Genomic DNA, 15,520 nt, shown 5'->3' with positions numbered 1-15,520 from the left:
TATTCTTCTTTTTTGTAGTTTCTCTTGATATTTTTCTGCTTGACAATTTTTCCTATTCATTTCAGTGCCCAAATCACCACTTGAAATCCTCTTCTCCTTGTCATCTTCCCTGGATTTAATCCTTCTGGGATCCTGTTGCCCTTTATCATAAGCTGGAAAATGGACAGCACTTTTTAGGGTTTGTTACCGTTTCCTCTGGCAGGGCCATTGTGTTTACAGCACATAGGATTAGTTGCTGCCTCAGGGAGGAGGGTACAGCAGAGACCCTAGAGCATTGCTTCTCAAATCTGCGGCGAAGCATCAGTTCCAAATCTCTTGTTGATCATTACTAGAAAAGCGAAATAATAGACAACATAGAACATTTAAACCTTAATTTTTTCCATTAGTTTCAACAGGCAAAAGAAACAATCAAATTACTGCAGAAACTTTTAAAAGCCTGCTTGCATGTGTAGACCAGTAATAGTCTGTGGATTGGCCAACTTTGAGTCATGCAGGTCCTTGGATCATACTTTGAATAACACTGCCTAGAAATCTCTCAAAGCATTTATGTGGTTTTTGAGCCACTGTGCTTCTTGGACCCCATGATGAATTATAGTCTTGGGTACTTCAGCTGTAAGATTCCTGGTGCCGGGAGGTGGATACTGCTCCTGAGAGTGGTTGCTTTTAAATACCTGCTTAGCTACATGCTTGGTAGCACCTAGCCCTCCAGTCCTCCAGTCCTTTTCACTTATAGAGCCCAACAGCTTCTCCTATCTCTCAGTCCACTGTAGACATACAGTGATTTGCTGACTTATTCCTATTTTCTTTCTTTTTGAAAGCAATGGTACAAAAACTGCTTAATACTTCATGATGATTTTAATTGTCATTAGACTACCAAATTGAGTGAAACCAAGAATATGTGTGTTGTTTAAAATCTCTGTTTCATGGGGATTAGAGGAAAATAAAATGATGGAAGATAATATAGAAATTGCAGTATAGTTGTACAAGGAATGGTGGGGGGAGGTTTCATCTCAATTTTGAGCACAAGAGGGATGCCAGGCCATTTTGACATGTCATATCATCTTATGCACTAAAATTGTTTTTGTGTACATGTGTTTATTGAAATTTTTGTTTTAGTGAATAGATGAAAGAAGATGATTAACATTTATTGAAGGCCTGGAATGTGCTGTGTACTTGGCATATAATATCACCTTTCAATAAAAATATTTCCTTAATAGTTTGTGTAGAACCACCATGCAGTATTAGAGAGCTTATTTTATAAGAAGTAATTAACTTAACTTTCATAAACCCTTCTTGGCAAATGATGATGTTATTAGTCTTAAATATTGGAGACACTCTTAAGCTGCCGAGTTATATAACCTGGGCACTTAGGGAGAGGCATGAACTCTTTTGAGTCCTTTGGGGTGCTATTTAATTCATTACTGTTTTGCTAAATAAAAAATTCATCAGACCTCATAAAAGTGCCCAAGTATTTTTAGGCATTGAACTCACAATTCACTCCCATGAATACAAATGGTTTGTGGAAAACCTTTCAAGCACCAATGGGGTCAGGGAGGCAGAATATGAGGGAACCATTAAAACTACATGTTTCCAAGGACACCAGAGTAAATCTCTGGGCCTGAGAAGATGATCCCAACATTAGGAAACATAATTATTTGGTTTCTAATTTTATAGTTACATCAGTTTCTAGGAACTCTTCAGCCATCTGCTGGAAGAGTTATGAAGCCTGCCTTGCTCATTAAGACCTTTGGTTTTAAACCCCAAATGACCTTTATACATTTGCAATCATTCTCCAACTGGATAGTGACAGAGGTGCCACTGACTTACCATAGCCTAAACATTGCTGAGCATTTCACAGCATTGAACATACCCACGCTGAAGAATAGATAAGCGAACTCAAGGCCAAAATGTAGCGATCTTTTGTTTTGTTTCTCCCCGTGTGAGAAAGACCCCACTCCATCTGTGTGTTTTGTATAAGTTATCAGAGATTTGGTGGCCCGTTTTCAGAATAGTATGACATACAGTCTTATTTCAATTAAAACATCACCAGTTGTGACTTCCCTTTTAGCAAAGGCTGCATCTCTCATGGCGGGGCCCATGCGTTTAGTACTCTGGAACAGTTCACTGCGGCCTGTTAGATCCATTTGGATGTGCGGGAGTTGGCTTATTTTGCAGCACAGCAAACTCAGCTGCTGAAAGGTGGTTCCTCTAAGCTGCAGAGTGCTTCTTTCATTGCGCACAAACATGGCTTCATTGATTTAGGCATTCACTCTTTAGCCCTAAACTATGGTTTAGGGCTCTGAACCACCAGACCTACCAAAGCTTAATTCCTAGAAAAACTTTGGTGTCTTAACTAGGGAGATAGAGGGGTAAAGAAGTAGATAAATAAATGTATATTAATAAATGTATGGCCCTCTCTATATGCCATATGACCTGTATGATTGATATGTGACATATGATATTACCTGTATCTATGAATGCATCCATAGAGACCTGTTACTCCTGGATGAATTTATTAGAAGCTCTGTGAAAAAAATGCAGAATAAGGCTTGCCTATCCTCATGCCTTTTTTTCCCTGACACAGTGATTGAATCCATGTGGAACCTGCTCAGTTAACATACATAGGCTTAGGTATCTTAGGCGTGAGATTCCCATCCTTTTGTCATCATCACAATTGTCCTTCCTTGAATTGTTGTCCCTTTCTCATTCACCTTTCACTACTTTACAGTGCTTTCTTTCATTAAAGAGATGACTGTATATGAATTTGTATAATTCTGTTATGTGTGATAATTACATAATACACAGCATATCACAGTACAGTGCAGGGTGTCAGAGAATACAGAATTCAGTTATTCTTACTCTTACAGGACTTTAAAATCCCCACAGATTTAAACTGTCATCTCTACTTCCTTTCCATTGTTTATAGAAATTAATTCTGATCCAGAAGTATTTTGTAGCAGGCCCTTTGTCCATTAGTACAGAATATGTGTTAAATCCTAAATGTTCTGCCATTTTCTGATAAGAGAGTTTGACCCCAAAGACTTCATGTGTTTTGTTAGTCCAGCTGTTGATGAATTTTAAAATTGAAGTTACATTCAAACATATATATGTATGTTTACATATGTAAAGCATCTACGAGTTAGAGAAAATGATGAACTGATTAGAATTGATTCTAAGCAAAGCTGTTACATTTTGTCTATTTTAAATGACAATATTCTTATATTTAACAGTCAACATAATTAAAAAACCAGACTTTGAAATATGGTGGATGATATTCCATTTTTGATCCTCCTCAGAAATTCATTTTTCATTTATAGAGGTTATTATGTAAAGATTTGATTTGTATGGGTATATAAATATTTGAATACAGATCCAAATTTATTTGAACCTTAGCACCAAAGAGCAAAAAGGAAATGAAGCACAAAGCCTCATGGGATAACTGTTATTTCCAGTTTCCAGCAAGGTGAAATATTGTGAAAACAGTTCCTTAAAATATGTTGGACCTTGCAATTCATCCTTACTGGTTTATTAATTTCTCTAACGTAGTACCTATGCACTAACTAGCTGAGTTAAAGCTCAGGTATTATCAGGAAAACTATGAGTTGTCTCTTTTAAATAGTGTGACTTTTTTGGAGAAAATACTCTTAATCTCAGCTCCCAAAAATGACTTAATAAGATGAGTTTAGTAGTAGAATCCCTGAAAATAGAAGAATCTGAAGATATTTTTAACAACTTGGAAATAAATTGTTAAAACAACTTGAACTTTATCCTTGAACTATTTTTAAAAATTATATTTGAATTGCTTAAATAGGTTTTAAAGTTAATACAGTGATTCTTAATTTCAGTCTAAATTAATCCATCTTTATATGTTTTATATGCCAAGAGATATTATGGACTTATATATACTTTAACAGCCAAATGATATAAGCCTGACCCAAATTCCAGGAGATCTGCGCCTGGTGCCATTTTCAAACACATTGGACCCTGAGAGAACTTAATCCATCTTGTTCTGGCCGTTAAAAAGATCTCTGAGAGGTCAAATTAATTCTAGTAGCCACTAAAAGTTTCTCATTCTTGGTTGATCCTCCTCTCCATCCCCGCCCTGCCCCCCGAGGCGGTTGTTCCCTAAGTTCATCCTGGACCAGAACAGGTTTTCAGAGGGCTCAGTATGGCCATGAATCTGAATTTTGAGGTTTGGCTACAATAAGGTTCATAATTACCGTAATAAACAAAACAGCCTGGCCTAAATTTTACATATTTTTTGTAAATTTACCTAAAAGAAAACTTACCTTGTCACCTAAAATGTGTGTCTTAGTATGTTTGTATATTTGCCACCATCTAAGACACTTATTTTGCTGATAAATGTCTTCAGTCTTCTAGTATTACAGTGGATAGAAAGGCCAGAAATTTATGTCAAGAAAGAGACATATACATAATATATGTGAGAGTTCAGGTGGAATGGGGGAACAAAGAATGCCCCTGACAAAGCAGAAAGATGAGAAAGCAAGCCTGGAGGGGATTGCTTCCCAGGCCAGACTGCAGAGTTGGATGCTAGGTGATTGAGGAGAGCTGCCCCAGGCCTGGAGACTAGATAGTACAGGGTGTGAGGAACCTGCTGGGAGGGCAGCCTCACCTGAACGGAAAGGCAGAGAGCCTAGAAAGTATCCTGAAGTGAGCAGAGAAGAGCTATAGCTTGGACAGGAGAGTGGAGAGCAATGTGGCCCCTAGGAGTCAAATGAAATATAATAGTATATAAAGTCTTTGTAAGTGACGGCTCAGGACAGCCTGAATGGTGTAACAGGATTATCTATATATAATTTACTGACTTTTTTCTACTTAAGCCATGAGAAAAATGGAAAATGTAGTTGAGGAATTTTAAACGTTTGAGGTTGTGTTCTATGGACAGTGAGTGCCCTGTGAAAGAAGGGCATTGCAAAGATGGACAGGTTGTTTCTCAGTTACCGTCTTTAAAGGCAGACAGCCGAAATCAACCATCACAGACGACCCAGTGACCAATTTGGACTCCTTTTCATTACCCAGGAAGCAAATTGGAGACAGTTGCAACCAACCGTTGAAGAAATACCTAACATCCCACCATAGTTCTGGACTCCATGGGATTGTTTAGTTCCTCCTTAATGTATTTGCCAGAACTCCAGAAACAGTTATCTTAGGACTTAAGAGCTCTCTGTGACCTGCATAGATTCTTGGTCCGCAGTGGCTCCTGTTGACTGATGCTTTTAGGTTGCACAAAAGCCCTAAGGAACATGTTGGGCACTGTGCTCAAAGTGGCCTTCCAGTTGTTCATATGTTATTTTCCCAATGTTGGGAGATGGGACCGGAATCCACCTGCAGGCCTCCTGTGAGAAAGTTACGATTGCCTAATTGCACCTGTAGACAAAGACACCATCCCTCCAACCCCTGGGGGAGGGACAGGGGGGAGCGGGGCTCATCTGCCCATGGACAGTGTCAGTAGAGCAAAGACTTGAGACAAAGCAGGATTTGGAAAGATTGGTTTCCTTACCTCAACTACCCAGACTAGAGAGTATGTTTTATTTTGCCAACATAAAATAGTCGAGCATTTCCTGGATCCTGGTTATGGAACATTAGAACAGCTAATTAGGATAGCCCAGTGGAAAACAGATTCCATAGCAAATAAATTAGGGAAACACAGCATTGTAGTTCCTTTTTCGGAGTTCTGCAGTGCACATGATCATATTAAAAAGCTCTGAGAAGTCTTTTGATAAAGAAAGTGGTTTCGCTGCATCTTATTCACTGTGGCACCACATTCATTTGACTTTGGACCTAATTTTCCTTAAATATCTATTAACATTCCTTGGAACTCAGTGTTAAAAGATCAGGAGCTAGGAGTTAGATCCTGAGAGAGGGGATACAGACTGACTGACAGGAAAAGGATAAAACCACCAAAGACGTGTTTTGTCTACCTCTCAGTTTGAGCTAAGAAATTTTTAGGTGGTTTTAGCCTTTGCCTTGTGACTCTTTAGCAGCTTTTTTGAGGGTCGCTAGTGAAGCCTATTAAGACTACCATGCCTGGAAAGGGCTGTATTTTTTGTTATTAAATCCTTACATTGGGTGCTTAGTTTTTTAATTCAGTTGAAGAATAATAAATTTGGTCTAATTATGAGCAAACCGTTGTTTTTTTTTTTTTTTTTTTTTTTTTTTTTTTTGAGATGGAGTTGCTCTGTCTCCTAGGCTGGAGTGCAGTAGCATGATCTTGGCTTACTGCAACCCCTCCCCCTTGGGCTCAAGTGATTCTTCTACCTCAGCCTCCCAAGTAGCTGGGACTACAGGCTTGCGCCACCATGCCTGGCTAATTTTTGTATTTTTAATAGAGACAGGGGTTTCACCATATTGGCCAGGCTGGTCTTGAACTCCTGACCTCGTGATCTGCCCACCTCAGCCTCCCAAAGTGCTGGGATTACAGGCATGAGCTACTGTACCTGGCCGAGCAAACCAGTTTGATTTGGAGCATATCATTCTTTTAAACTTTAAAAATACATTTGGTAAAGATATCCAGGTTACCAAGTTATTTTTGGCTTATCAGTATATAATATAGTAACTATATATAAATGATTGCTTTAAGAAGGTAATTCTGAAATTTTGTTGGCCATGTTACCAAGCAATTTTTTAACAGCCCAGTGATAATCTTTAAGCACGATTTTTTATGTCTGAATTAATGACATGTCACTGAATAGAAAGCACAAATATTTTAAAAGGTTTCCAAAACATTATTTGCTCCCTCAGGAATAAAGGCATTTGAAAACACCATTAGTGGATCTCCTCCCTCAGATTTCTCCTTCCCAAAAAGATTTTTTAAATTTCTGTGTTATTGATTAATATGGCTTATTTTCATCCACAGAGGCCAGCAAGCTTGTCATGTCCTATGTGGCAGCTGTTTGTGGAAAAGGAGCGGAAGTTAATCAAGTTAAAGAACAGCTTTTGCAGTCCAACCCCGTCCTGGAAGGTAGGATGCATTATGTACATTAAGTTGGTGTGACTCGAACAGCAGATTCAGTTATCCGGGTGCTTTGAGTACCTAGTCTGCTGGAAGGTATTCTGGGAGGGAAGGGGAAGGAAGAAATTTAGGCCAAGACCTGCTGAGCAAATAAGCTGTGTTCTAGAACCTCTTGGCCTAAGTATTTAGCAGAATAGTTTCCTAATGTAAAATGAGCTTTCCTACTTAATCACTTTTCCCCACTCTTTTTTTATTTGAATGACTTAAATTTTGATTAAAAATAATCAACCAATTATTTGCACTTGATGGTGCAGTGCTATTTTATTATTCAGGATAACATTGGTGGCTGATTATTTTTGTTGTTAGGGAAATGAGGGCTCAGCCAGAGAAACACTTAAGAACCCATTTTTTCCAGGGCCGTAGAAAGCCTAAACCTGACTGGAGAGTACACAGATTCTCTGTTTAGCTCTCTGTATTAGTCAGCTTGGGGTGCCATAACAAAGTGCACAGACTGGGTCGCTTAAACAACAGAAACTTAATTTCTCAAACCTCTAGAGGCTAGAAGTTCAAGACCAAGATCCTGGCCAGGTAGGTTTCATTCTGAGGCCTCTTCTCTTGGCTTGTAGGTGGCTGCCATCTTGCTGTGTACTCATGTGACCTTTTCATTGTGCTTGAGTGGGGAGACGAGAGCAAACTCTCTGTTATCTCTTCTCAAAAGACCACCAGTTCCATCCTGAGAGCCTTACCCCTCATGACCGCATCTCACCTTGATTCCTTCCAAAGGCCCCACCTCCCAATGCTAGGTTTTTAAGGGGTAGGGCTTTAACATATGAATTTTGCGAGGAGGTAAGCATTCAGCCCATAACATCATCAGAAAACAAAGGCAGAAATGAGTTTCCTTAATGCCATGGAGAATGGCATACAACATCAGTATGAACTACCTTGGCACAAGAAACAGTATATCAAAGTCTTTCCCTATTGATGGCAAGTCATTAAACTTGCTTTACGGCCAGGCACAGTGGCTCACACCTGTAATCCCAGCACTTTGGGAGGCCGAGGCAGGCAGATCACTTGAGGTCAGGAGTTTGAGATTAGCCTTGCCAACATGGTGAAACCCCTTCCTTCTCTACTAAAAATACAAAAATTAGCTGGGCATGGTGGCATACATCTGTAATCCCAGCTACTCAGGAGATTGAGACATTAGAATCACTTGAGTCTGAGAGGCAGAGGTTGCAGTGAGCTGAAATCACGCCACTGCACTCCAGCGTGAGCAACGGAGGAATACTGTGTCTCAAACAAACAGACAAAAGAAAAAAACCTTGTTTTGTATTATATGCAAGAGAGGGAGACTGTCTAAAAAAAATGCTTTATAATGTAAACGTGTCTTGACTGTCACTTAACATATTTGTTGTGATGGGGTAGGGTTTCTCAGCCTCAGCACTATTGTACTGCTTACATGCTGCTGTGGAAGGATGTCCTATGCATTGTAGGATGACCTGTCCTGTGTACCTCTGACCTCTGTTAGCTGCCAGTTGCACCCCTGCTCCTGGTTGTGACAGTTGAAAGTATCTCCAGACATTGCCAGATGTCCCTTGGGGAATCAGAACCACCCCTGATTAGAATCTCTGGGCTAGATAAGTAGTTTGGTGGAAGCTTTTGGTCCAAGTCATGGAAGGATGACATTCAACACAGATTAAAGCAGAACTGCTTTAGGGTAGTTTTTCCCCCAGTGTGGAGAGTTAAAACCCTGCCCTGTTGTTGTTTGTACCCAGGCCCAACCTCTCCTGCCCTTTCAGAGAGGCTCCTGAACACTGAGCATTCACTGTGACCCCAAGACACACTTCCATGCTTCAGTTTCACCATTACAAGGAGCCATGCAGCTGTATCCCCAGTTAGTAGCATAAGAGAGAAATGAAGACAAATCATCTATTATGCTGTTTTTGATCTTTCCTCCATTTCAGTACCTTAATAATGAAGCTATTATGGAAAGTGGTATCTCTCAATTTAATTGTTCCAATATTTGAATTTTTATTGTCTTTTGCTTTTAAGTTAGGGTGCTATATTTGCTGTATGTCTCTATATGCTTATTTTAAGAATTCTATGATGTAAAGGAGAAATGCTGAGGAATGCTGTCGCCTGCATCTGTGACTAGAATCTGGCTGTTTATTCAGTGGTATTTGGATCTAGGCTCCAGTGCAGGAAATGGAAGAAATATCCACTGTGGGCATGCATTATCTTTTATGGGAATGCTTTACTTTTTAACTGGAGCTGCCACTGTAAATGAACGCTTAGAACAATGAACTTAAAAAAAAAACCAATTGAGGAATGTGTCTCAAGTGTTCTATAATGGAACACTTGCTTTTTATTCTGTGGCTCATAATAAAAGACTTTAGTGTTTAGGGTTGTGTTTAGTAATGTGCAACTCAGATTTGTTTGATGAAAAGATGGTTTATGGCTTGCAAATAGCACCCTGAATAAAGTTTCTTTGAAGCAATTCCTTCACTTGCCCCTGACCTTCAAGCCACAATAAACTGTCCTTTATGCATCAGCATCTCTAGTTGGACTTGGGGCTGTGCAAGTTGGCTAACTTGGCAGCCCTGCTTGTTCACACCCACCACAAAAGACTAGCCTGTGAAAACACAAGAAATGTCATAGTCTTCATGATAACTGGGTCAATACACACCATTATCAAGGTTGCATTCATGAAAGCCTTTTAACTGGTGGTGGATATGGGATAAGAACAGGAACCTCTCCAGCAAGCATCCTTTTTGAGTATTTTTAGGGTGCAGATTTCTTCACTCTGTATAGCATCTCAGCTCATCTTCTCTGGTAGACAGAATTTGCTCCCAGGGATCTACCAAACCATACTCAGTCCAAGCACCATCTCTAAGGCAAAGAACTTTGCCTTTGTTGACTTTGTAAATGTTGTAAATGTTTGTAAATGTTAGCTTGAGCAACTATTTTTTAAGAATCAAAAACACCAAAAAAACACCCCACACAAAATAAAATGCATCGGTGTGGCTGCTGAATTACCACATTTAACATATGTTGGTATACACCCTCACTCCTTGATCAGGTGACTTCTTTCAAAACTCGGACCAGATTTTAGCCCACAGTTCTCGTTTGAACATTCAGTAGTCTAATCTGCTCCCTGTTTAATTTGAAGAAGTTATGGAGAGTTCCAGGAATTTGATGCCTAAAAAGTTTTTTCCTGTTCACCACATCGTCATGCTAGCTGCCATGTGGCCTCTGGATCCCAATAACAGACTGGGCGGGTGGGAGGCTTGGTAGAAATGGAGGATCTCATGCCCATCTCAGACCCATTGAACCTGAGTCTGCACGTAAAGATGGGCAGGGCGGGTCTTTCAGAGCATCAAACAGGGATTGCCTCTACTTGTACAGTTTGTATTTATGCTGCTTAATCTTCTACTACCATGGCCCAGGTTAATTTGCTCCTATCTTGTGCATTGGTTTGGTGAAAAAAAAATCCTTTTACCATATGACTCCATGCTATTCCCTGTGTTAACAGAAGCATTGTGTGCCTGGAGCAGTGTCAGCCACATGGTTCTTAAATGCCCTCCTTTAAAGGGAGTCCTGGGTATGCCTCCAGGAAACAGCTGAGATTGGAACATTTGTATTTTGCATTATGGGCCAAATTGTTTTTCTTTATTGCCTGGAAAGTTTCACCTAGGTCTGATGTACATAAACTGATGAGAAACCATGCGGTACTTTTAGCCTGTTAGAAATGACTATTGTTTCCAAATTTCTCACTCTTCCTGTATAATTAATCATATTTAAATAGCTTTATTTTAAAATTAAACAATTTAAAGGTTCCATTTCCCATGATCTGGAAACTTCAAGTTCCATAAAGACTTTGATAATAAGAAGTAATCTCTGAAATAACCTGATTCAGTGATGATAATCATAGAAGAGCGTAAAGCCTTGCTTCCTGGTCGCTCACGCGACTACTCTAAGTGTTAAAAGGTGTTAAATTAGATGAGATTAAGTTTACAGTAATACTTGAAAAAATTCCATGAATCATAGGAATGATTCTCTTTTCCTACGAACTTGTGAGACATGGAAGTTTAGCAACTTGCTGAGACTTCTGCTAGGTATATTTCTGTGGAAGTTTTGGACAGAAATATCATTGCTACAAGTTGTGTTTTCCAAAAATCATAGATTTCAAATACTGTATTTGCTTTATCTTTCTGTTTGAGATTATTTTTTTCTTGACTATACATCTGTTTCTTTCCTACTAGCTTTTGGAAATGCCAAAACTGTAAGGAATGACAACTCCTCTAGATTTGTAAGTATTTGTATAAGCATAAGTGTTAACACTAATATTTAGCTCATGTATGTTTAAACAACCAGTAGATGTTTAATATTTCTTAATACACACATTTTTAAAATAAGAGGAACATCATCTCTATTGAGACACAAACTTCTATAAGGACTCTTGGTTTCTGGAATTTTCCTTTTGAATTCTTTTTGAAGTAACAAGCTATTTTTATCATGTTTTCTTGACGTCTTCTATCATAAAATCCCACAAGCAGTTTAAATGAGGCTATTTAGAGTAACACTTATCTGAGTTTTGGTATTTAGAAATCAAGAATCAGAAATTAAGCAAAGAGAAAGATAAACTGGGTGTCAAGTTTGCGGTTAGGGTGTACCCTATAGCCCTTGTCCCTTATTTAGCGGGTCCAGAAAGGATGGCGTGTATTTTAAAACTTAGTGGAGTTAAAGTCCATGGGCTTGGCAACAGATGCAAGCATGTGGGGCGGATGTGGGGCCGTGGAGTAGAACTGAATAATAAAAACCGAATCTAATTGGTGTTTTGAGCTTGATTGAGTTGGAAAATGCTCCTTCTGCCGACAGGCTCCGTCTCTCTAGCCTTGTCCCGCACTACTCCCTCACCTGTGCCTTGCATGTTGACGCAGTGGGCTCCTCCAGTGGGGCCATGCTTTTTGGTGCCTCTGCCCTTTACAAAGACACAGCTGCCTGGATGCTGCTGCGGGAATGTTGAGTCTGATGGTGGTGTTTTGAAATTGATGTATACATTTTTATAATAAATATCATTTGTTTTATGAACTGTCTTCTCACATACATTACTGACTGCCACCAGACACAATTTTGATGATTTTTTATACCTCCTAACCTGAGATGCTTCCTGACTTTTCTCCCCCTTCTTCTTTTAGATCCCTTTTGGGTCGTTCCTTCTTAAGGTTATTTTGTGCTTAAGGCAGGACAGTGACCTCAGATGGAGATAGTTTTGATAGTTTAGAAAATGACAGGCTAAATAAGGTTCCTAATTCCAAGGCTGTGAATTTTTTCATCAGATTAGCCCCTTAAGTTGTTATAACTGATTTGATCCGTGCCTTTTCCTGTTGTGGTAACATGGCTAATCTCATTACACAAATAGAAGTGAAGTGTGAGCGATAGAAGTAATTCCAGTGATCAAGCTTCTTTATGCAATAGAGATTTTATTTTTGCTGTTTGCAAATTATATGCACACAGTTTTTAATATTTGCAAATATATTTAGTCTATAGACCATAAAAATGTAGAAACCCATGTTGCTTAAAAGGCTATTACTACTTAGTGATATTGGAAATCTAGTGAAAGGCTTGGCAGGTCATTTGGCTTATTAAGTAACTTCAGGAAAATCCTATTATAACAAGGGTATTAGGATATGAGATTAATACCTGATTATAGACTAAATCATTTCATGCCCAGTTTTTAGCAATTTCTCTGCTTTGTGGACTGTGACTTGACTAGTAATATACCCATGTTTTAATTTTATAGCAGGACTCTACTGTATTTAAGGTTACTACTGTACATAACAGTGGTTTATATACTTGTGCTCCGGGGAAATTGTAATTTATTTTCCTTGCAAACCAGTCTGTACTGGTCTGGTTAACCTAGAATGAATTCCTTGGCCTCTTCACTGAGCAGTCTGATAGACCCTGCCATGTTCTAGTTAATGCTTGCTCATCATAGCTGACGTTTTGAACCTGCATTCCCGCGGAGATGCCTCACAGTGTCCCCTCCCCACCACAGTAGCTCTAGTTTGACATATTGAGCTATTTCTGAGTGGACTAGTGACAAGATCAGAACCCAGCTTTTGGCAGGTAATCAGGAAGTGGCTGAGTGGGAGGAGTGTCATTTCACTATCTACCGAATTCTCAGGCTGGCCACTCGTTGCTTTGTCCCTGGTTGGCCTCCTTTTTCATTCTCTTCAGTGTTTATTCTACTCTCCTCAAACCTCCTATTTTTTTACTCGCAGCTCATGCTATTACGCCTACTTCACAGAAATCACCATCGTCATCAGAGAGGCCCTCAAACTGAATTAATCCTGCTCCCTGGTGCCTGACCTATACCTATGTCTACGTACACTCCTGTCGCCTCCTGTGGCCAGGGACCATCTTCTATCAGAATGATCCCCTCTTAACATGGTCAACCTCTGACTCCTTTGACAGAGTAACCATTCTTCCCCTCCTTTGTAGCTGCTTTGCCTCCTGGGACCCCACCTTCATGGAGGGCCTCACTGTCTAGTCAGTGGCCTGGGCTATGTGACTGGACTTTTTTTTATCCTCTCTCATCTCCTATATCCAGCCTAGACCTATTACTGTGGCACTCTGGATAGCTCTCAATTTTACTTTTCTCTTTGGCTACTCCTGCTTAAAGCCACCAGCATTTCTCCCCTAATCACTGGAGCCACCTCCTGCCAGCTCCATGTACTCTTGCTTCTTCCCTGTTCATTCCACTTTAGCCAGAGAAATCTTGTAAATAAGCAGGTTTGATCATGGCATCCTTGTTTAGGAGCCTTTAAGGACATGACTTTGCTGTGACGAGAATATCTCAAAGTAATCATGTACTCCAACTTCCCTCTCCAGCCTTGTTTCCCACTCATCATCCTCAAGGTTGCCAATTCTTATGCCTACTCCTTCCTGGTCTCCCACCTGCTTGTCCGCCTCACTTCTGCTGATACTTTGCAATTAAGGTGGGGCAGATTTCTTGCTCTCCCTTTGTGCCTGCTTCTTTGGCATAGTGCCAGGACCCACTGTAGGACTAATCCTCCTACACTGGTATGCCCTGTTGACCTGTCTCAATTCCCCACTAGACAGTAAGCTCCTTGAAGGCAGGAACAATGCCTTGCTTTCACTCATGCCTACTTCAGCTTTAAGGATGTGGTTGGTGGACATACCCTTATGAATAAGTGCAGACCTAAAAGGGTAGATGACCCATGATGATGAAAAAAGAGAAGGTGCAGGAGCATGCAGAAGCTGATAAAAAGGCACAAATTGCATTGTTGACCAAGTTCCATGTGATCATATTCCTTTTCCCTTACCATCACTTTGAAAATTAATGAGTTAAAGTAATTCTTAGGACATGAAACGAAACCAAAGACATTACTTATTTGATTAACACACACTTTTCCAAACAAGAAACAGCTGTCATGGTTATTCTCTTATACTTGTTACTCTTTAACTAGGCAATTATAGACCAGTTCTGTAACAATCAGAGTATTAAATTCCATGTGTGTTTCTGTGTGTTTAAGATACCATCTGTAAAGTGTAAAATGAACCTGCGTTATATATTGCTATTATAATCTGGGTGAAAAGCCAAAAAAAATAATAATGATCAGTCTGATTCTGATCTGTTCATAACATATAACCTTGTATTTGATATGAATAGATATAAAAACAGATCTCTGGATGTTTCATTTCATCTACCAATATGTTTCTAGGTTCCTAGCAATGGCTTAAAACATATTCTGCCAACAAAAAAAGACTATCTTCCCAAGCAGTGTATATACAAGGATAACTTATTTTTCTCTGTTTTTATTTTTGAATTGAGTACATATCATCCAGAAGTTTGAAAGATATCTGAAATGGAAAAGTCACATGATGGCTGAGAAGACTTGTTCCTAAATTAGCAGTGGGTTATATTAGCTTTGAACTAAGGGGGTATTTAGTATGAATTATTTATGGAGGCATGTTGTTTTGCGTCGTGGTTATATAAACTCTTTCTTAATTACATTTAAACAAATGTATAAAAATAAGGGCTTAGTATGCTATTCTCTAAGAAGTACACTGAGTGAATATTTTGAGGTGAAGTAGAAAACTCACAAAATCTTTCTTTGGCAGGGCAAATATATGGATATTGAATTTGACTTTAAAGGCGACCCGCTAGGAGGAGTAATAAGTAACTGTGAGTATTTTTCTTAAGTCCTTGTAAAGAAGTTCAGAATACTGAAACATATATTTATAGTTTTAGAATGGTTTAGATACTTGTGCCTTTGAGGTATAAGAATATGTTTCCTTGCTTTATATTTAGACTTTAAGCTTTGCATTTCAGATTGTTTTATAATATAATTCATAAATCTTTTTAAAAAATCACTTAAAATATTTACCTTGGAAAAGCTTTTTAGAAGTTTTCTAAGTAAATAAATTTGTCCTACTGTTTTTTTATATTCTATAGGTCTTTTTGAAATCCTATGGGTCTTTAAAGGCAATCCAGTATGAAAAAAGATCCTCTAAGGGTTATTT

The 15,520-nt window shown here is 39.1% G+C and overlaps 1 protein-coding gene across 13 annotated transcripts in view; it reads left to right on the top strand.

Annotated features, from left to right (window-relative positions):
• The window catches only part of MYO1B (myosin IB), a 186,170-nt gene that overhangs the window by 89,790 nt on the left and 80,860 nt on the right, over window positions 1-15,520 (top strand). For all 13 annotated transcript variants that reach the window (XM_032292597.1, XM_032292595.1, XM_032292594.1 and 10 more), the window contains exons 5-7: window positions 6,878-6,982; window positions 11,233-11,279; window positions 15,119-15,182. In XM_032292597.1, the coding sequence (XP_032148488.1) occupies window positions 6,878-6,982; window positions 11,233-11,279; window positions 15,119-15,182 (216 nt within the window). The remainder of the gene's footprint in view (window positions 1-6,877; window positions 6,983-11,232; window positions 11,280-15,118; window positions 15,183-15,520) is intronic.

This window comes from Sapajus apella, unplaced genomic scaffold (assembly GCF_009761245.1).
Source record: "Sapajus apella isolate SASKATOON/1434 unplaced genomic scaffold, GSC_monkey_1.0 scaffold28, whole genome shotgun sequence".
Classification (NCBI taxonomy): domain Eukaryota; kingdom Metazoa; phylum Chordata; class Mammalia; order Primates; family Cebidae; genus Sapajus; species Sapajus apella.
This window is presented reverse-complemented; position numbering and strand designations above follow the sequence as displayed.